Consider the following 6,491-nt stretch of genomic DNA (forward strand, 5'->3'; position numbering starts at 1 on the left):
TCGTAAAAATAATTTTAGAAAGTACCGCCAAAATTGCTATTTTTCTTTTGTTTGCCTCCCAAAAATGTAGTGAAAAGCAATCCAAAACTCACATGTACCTCAACATGGTACCAATAAAAACTGCAACTTTTCCCACAAAAACAAGACCTCATAGAGCTCCGTTGCTGGAGTAATATAAATGCTCCGGGTCTTAGAATGCGGTGAATAGCTTTTTTTGTATTAAATTGCAAAGAGACATCACTAATCCAAAGAAAAACCTCTCATGAATATGAAGAATAGCATCATAATGGTTAGGGCTTATTTACACCAGCGTTTATCGGCTGGCATTTTCACGGGTGGCCGATATACGCTTCCATCTGGGCAGTGCCACCCTACCCCCCCAACCGCTGGAGTGGAGGAAAGAGGCAGAGAGCCGGTGAGGGAAGAGGGAAACTGCTTAGATAGAAGCCTATATCGTCCGGCCATAAAAAAAAAACAACGGCTGATATACACTTGTGTAAATAAGCCCTTAGAAAGAGGGCCTCCCTCTGTCAGGCCATTGGCAGCCCCACAACATGATCACTTAGTATTGCTATTGGATTTATGCCATTAGCTTGGTGTTGGTACTGTATTTATGTCATGACCTTGTTTCTGGTACTTTATTCACTGAGCTGTTCTGGTGTTGGTATCCAATCTTGCTGCTTTCTGTACAGACAGACTGCTAGACAGTACAATATATATATATTTTTTCAAGATGTTGGCGGAGATCAAAAAAATTTGGCACAGGGTGCCCTCTAACCTAAGGCCAGTCCTACTCCCATCCCCCAATACACATGCAATCTAGGCTCAGCATGTATTCTAAAGAGGGGTGACGGTAGTAAGCTGCAGCCAGACATCTCCATCAGTGACTTTTGTCCTATGATAATGAAGAATCAAGCATATTAAAATTAAATGTAGCATGTCCGATCCATCTTATCCGCAACACCTACTGTCAGAGGTTAAATCAAGGCACATTAAATAGTTGGTTTCCCCCAGGAACATTGGTGGTATTGGCCAATATTCATGAATGTGCATGGGCACCTTTAGAGACCTGTATTGAAACTCTTTATACCACTTTAAAGAAGCAGGAGTCAAACGTACGTGTTAATGGAGTGTAATGAGGATGCTACCTGGTACTTCTTGCATATCTGTTTTTAAAAAGAACTCCCGAAATAGGATGATCACAGAGTGTCCTGCTACTGGGACTCCCTACGATCAAGGAATTTGTTTGCAAGTGTTCAGTTCTATTGCAGTGCCCCCACAGGTGGTAAGAAGTATTACATAGTGCCCATTGAAATCAATGGGCCATCCATATAAAACAGTTGTAGCACGTCTTCCAAAAAGAGATACTCTTTGCAACTGCAAATGATTGTATTGCTGTTTCAGTATATCTAAATTGCCTGGGAAGGTACCTCTGCTATACAATACACTGCCTCTCAATGTAGGCAACATGTGAAAGCGCAAATATACAGAAAATATACCAACACCGCTCTGCTGAGCTTAATATTGGGCTGCTGGCCATGTCTAAACCTTTACAGGATAAACACACCAAAAGATATATTGAACTGCAGAGCTGCGCTCCTGAATAGTGCAGCTGTGTATTTCAATATATAATATATGAAAGCTATACAAAAAAATGCTGTGCCTTCATCAGACCCTGCATGGTAAGGGGTTCTGTTCTAGCAGTATACAGAGAGGCTGGCCAAGTATTCCTCTTGTTATGTTTCCTGATGTTACGTAACTTACTGGCCGGCTGATACAATTGCTGCAAAAATAACTTAAGTCTGGAAATTCCACTGTTAAATTTAGATATTAGGTGGGTGAGGAAGGAAAAGATCCCAAAAGTGTCATTTTATTGAGAGTTTTATCTATTATTCCAAAAGTGTCATTTTATTGAGTAGATCCATATATTTTATTTTTTATTTATAATTATGTTTTATTTTGTTTTCCTGTTTCCTTATCAACTCTTGTACCTGCATTTCTTTTCAAATTACTATACATATTACTTTAATTTCATGTACATTCTATATAGTGTATATCCAGCGTGACTGAAGGGGCGTATTTTGCCTCTAAACGACGTGCGTTTCAGCTGTTTTTTTCAAAGTAAAGCAACACTTTCTTCTAAATATTCAAGCATGTGCCCAAGAGGTCGCGTCGCTCGATCAGCGTCTTTTTCTTCTCTACCCTTGATCTCAATGGCCAACCTATCTATTCTGCACAGTTGCTGATTTGGCAGCCCCTGGAACTTGTTGCCCCTATTCCTCTTCACCACATACAGCAATAGGAAACTATATATTGGAACAATTACTCCACCAATCTCCTCACTGGATGGTCATCGGAGTGGCTCCACTTCCTTCCTTTTTTCTTCTACACAACCACTATTTCTAATTTTAGATATGAATGAAGTTGCAAGCAAGAAGCCCATGGGTGAAGAAGTGATGTTAGGATGTGTTCACACATGAATCCATACAGATCCGTACTACAATCTGCAGCAAATGTTCCGAAAATGAACACCAAAATGTGTCACAATCTGCACTATTTGATGAGGTTTTTTGACATGGCTCGGCAGCAGATTTCTCCCATTCAACGGAAGGAGTGAAGTTTTCTGCAGATCTGTAAATTTTGTGCACCTCGGCTCAGTTATTTGTGCGCTGACCGAGCCTTTTTTGTGTGCGCATCAGCGTATTGTACTGTACTTTTTCGACCCGCAAGGCATGTTCATTCACACAGCAAACAAACGCACCGATTGAAATAGCTAATTAGTTCCAGCTGTGTTTTTTTTCCCAGCGCATTTACACAGTGTTTCTCGCATCTCCTTGGGTATTGCGCACATTTATGCATACTCATTGACGTCTACGGGGGAGGAAAAACATAGAGAAGGTTTTGGGTTTTTTGCACGACCAAAATGCATGTGTAAAATACTGAAATGTGAATGAACCTATTGAAATCAATGGGTTCTATTCTCTACGTATTGTGCATGCAAATTTTGCGCACGCAGATACGCCTGTGTGAAGTCGGTCTTAAGGCTTATTCACATGTCCGTATATCGGCCAGGCATGAAAACCCAGCCGATATATGGATGTGTGAATAAGCCCTTAGGGTGCGTTCACACACAGTGGAATTTTGCCTGGTGCAATTCCCACAGTCCTCGGCCACCCACATAGGATCACTTCCTGGTTACAGGATTCATAAATCCCACCTCCATGAAGCGTTTACTGTGATTAGTTCTTTAAATACTCCATTGATTGGCTGAGCCACGACACTTGAAGAACCAATCAGAGCCAATCAAAGAACATTTACATCTGCCTGCTCTAGGACCGGTCACCTGTCTGACAGACACAGTGCATAGACATGCATTAGCAAGTCCTTTTTTCTCGTCCATGAGACGAACAGGAATAGGATATGTAATGAGTTTTTTAACGCAGAGTGAAAAAAACATGAATCTTCATAGCCCCATAGGCTATAATGGGACTGTGTGCTGCCCGTGAACTAATACAGACAGCACATGGCCCCAGATATGCACTTATGCCTGAGGCTTTACACCCAGACCTTAAATATGACTTCTTCAGTAACCACAGATAACAATGTACTGCAAAAAATAACATCGTATGCTGTTAGCCAGAAATATCCATTTCATTGGGCTTTTTCCTCAGTCATTTATTAACACCTGATGAAGGGGTTTTTTATGCTCTGAAAAGCTTGCAAATCTAATCTCTCCGATTACCCAATAAAGTTATCACTCCTCTAAAACTTTTGTCTTTTTTGACACTAAAGTGTTAAATGCCAGAACATCTGCTTGTATGTGTATTAAATGCAATTAGCTTGATAATTACTTCTGGCGAATTCGCCGTCTCGCGTATGTAAAAAAAAAAGTTTTGCTTTTCAGACGTCACTCACTACATTCCTTTGTCATGGAAAGCGTTCGGGATTTCCCTGAAGAAAGCTGTAGCTGCCAAGTGATAAGGAGGAAGTAGGAGGGCTATATAATCCAGCAGCAGCGCTGCTAGAGCTCATCACTCACAATGAACTGCACCGCACAAGTAGTACTTTCAAGCTTCTCCACCTGGAGTGGAAAGACAGATGTGGGCTCAGTCCTTCTACAGCCAATATGGGACTTTGTCACATCGAAAGAACATCTGATTAGATCGCCTTTCTATCCAGTTCTGTTCTCATTCACAGTCTACATGGTCTTCTGTCTTCCTTACCTGGCACTGGATGCTCTCTCCTGCAAAATACCTGCGCTGAAGAAATTCCAGGTACAACCAAAGGCCAGACCAACTTTGTCTATGGTACTACACTGCCTGGCGCACACCGTCTACAGCCACTTGGTCTTCATATTTCCACTGACTGTTGCCTATTGGTACTGGAGACCAGTATATTTGCCACTTGTGGCACCAAAACTGCATCGCTTTCTACTTGATATTGTTGCCTGTATGCTTCTCTTTGACTTCCAGTACTTTTCTTGGCACCTGCTACATCACAAGGTGCCCTGGCTGTATAAAACATTTCACAAGATGCATCACAAGTACACCGCCACCTTTGCGTTGGCCACGCAATATTCCAGCACCTGGGAGATGCTGTCTCTTGGATTCTTCGCGAATGTGAGTCCCATCCTGTTGGGTTGCCATCCGATGACTGAAATGGCCGTCTTCGTCATCCACATCTACCTGTCCGTGGAAGATCATTGCGGCTATGACTTGCCATGGTCTATGCACAGGTTAGTTCCATTCGGCTTATGCGGTGGACCAAGTCATCATGATCTCCATCATGAAAAGTTTGTGTCTAATTATGCACCTTACTTCACTCACTGGGACAAGCTGTTTAATACACTGGCACAGAAAACAGCGAAGAAACCTTAAGAACTATGCAACTGCATGCAGGACTTAATGAATGGTCACAAGGTGACAATGCTTTGCACTTCAGGACCAAGCGGGTAGATGCACGATATTGCTATACCTGAGTCTTCAAGATTGCATGGTCAGTAAACGGTACAGAAACCATGCCTAGTGCTCCGTGTCCGTCAAGTGATACAGCAACCGGCTCTTGCACTTCAAGGACTGACTAAAGGATGAACTTTGCTTGCATCACATGTACGCTACATGCATCTTACCTGTACAGCGTCCGCACAGCAAGAACTCTACCCATAGAGTAAAAAAGAACTTTTAGTCTAAAGTATCAAACGCTGAGTATTTATTATAGGGCAATATTGTGAAATGAATTGTATTCTATGCAGTTTTATGCATCCATTCATTGCAGAAAGATAAATTATAAGTATTTAGAATGTAGTCATTTCAGTGAAAAACAGTAACGGGAGAAGGATGATACTAATTGTAGAAAGTTGTGTTAATTATGACCAAGTAGACTAAGTGGGCTAAAGAATGTGGTTATAAAGGATTAAGGAGGTGCTGATGGATGATTTGTGCACCTGTCATTTGGATTGACGGTATTTAAAGTGTAGATGTAGCAGAGCTGAATTTGCCTTTTTTTTTGCATGGTGACAATGACAAACACATGGCAATATCAGAAAGCTTTCTATCACATGGCAAACTCTTCTCTGCTGCATGAGCTTATACTGAGGGCTGCAGAAGGGGGTTAATATACGTAAAGCATCTGGAAAGTGTAATCGGAAGGATATTAGCAAAGTAGGAAGAGGGTAATAAAATGTTTGTATATGATGGAAATGATATAGAAGGAGACGGTATGAGATTGAATTAGAGCAATGATTTGCTGGGGAAATTATTTTTTTGAATGGGGAAAAAAATGTGAGATTTGGTTGGATAAAACTTTTGCACTAAACGCGGCGGGCTGCGTCCCCTCGCAACGTGGAGATGCACTGTGTGATATATTTTTGTACTGGTGGAATGTTGCAAATGATAAACGATGCTTTTATATAAGTTTATAAAGATGTATTTATGCTATTGAGAAATTATTAAATTCAGATTATTTAAATATATGTGAAATTGGACTTCTTTACTGTCTGATGGGATGGAATGTATGTATGCGGGAAAGTTGTGGGGTGTTCCGTGTGTCCGTAAAGGAAATAATTCATTAGGGCTCATGTCCACGACTGTGTTTTCATGAAACGCTTACCATACGCAATATATTGTGTACGGGCAGCAATTTCATATGTAGTCCCTGCACTGAACCCGAGCTGGGTATTAAAAAAAAGTCACATTGCGCATGTCCATGTGCATGTGATATGTGGGCATGCGCAGTGCAAAACGCAGCCATACACGGTCGGTGTTTACAAAATGCTACAACGCTGTGGGGAGACCCACTCAAATAAATGGTTTCTTTTCACGTGCGAATTCTATCCTTCTCACAATCTGCCAGAACTTGCAGGTGAAAATCCTCCCTAAGTACGGCCTTAGGGTTTAAACAGACAGGTGCATGCACTAATACACTCGCCACTATGGAGCGTATAAGTGCATGAACCAGGTACATTTATTTATTTTTTTGACTATTCAAACTTC

At 41.4% G+C, this 6,491-nt stretch overlaps 1 protein-coding gene across 1 annotated transcript; it reads left to right on the forward strand.

Annotated features, from left to right (window-relative positions):
* The first annotated feature begins 4,013 nt into the window (after positions 1 to 4,013).
* On the forward strand, positions 4,014 to 5,971 carry CH25H (cholesterol 25-hydroxylase). The gene has a single exon (XM_066600736.1). The coding sequence runs from the start codon at positions 4,041 to 4,043 to the stop codon at positions 4,875 to 4,877; it is 837 nt and encodes a 278-aa protein (XP_066456833.1). The 5' UTR covers positions 4,014 to 4,040; the 3' UTR covers positions 4,878 to 5,971.
* The last annotated feature ends 520 nt before the right edge of the window (positions 5,972 to 6,491 follow it).

The sequence above is a fragment of the Eleutherodactylus coqui genome, chromosome 4, assembly GCF_035609145.1.
Source record: "Eleutherodactylus coqui strain aEleCoq1 chromosome 4, aEleCoq1.hap1, whole genome shotgun sequence".
NCBI classification, from domain to species: domain Eukaryota; kingdom Metazoa; phylum Chordata; class Amphibia; order Anura; family Eleutherodactylidae; genus Eleutherodactylus; species Eleutherodactylus coqui.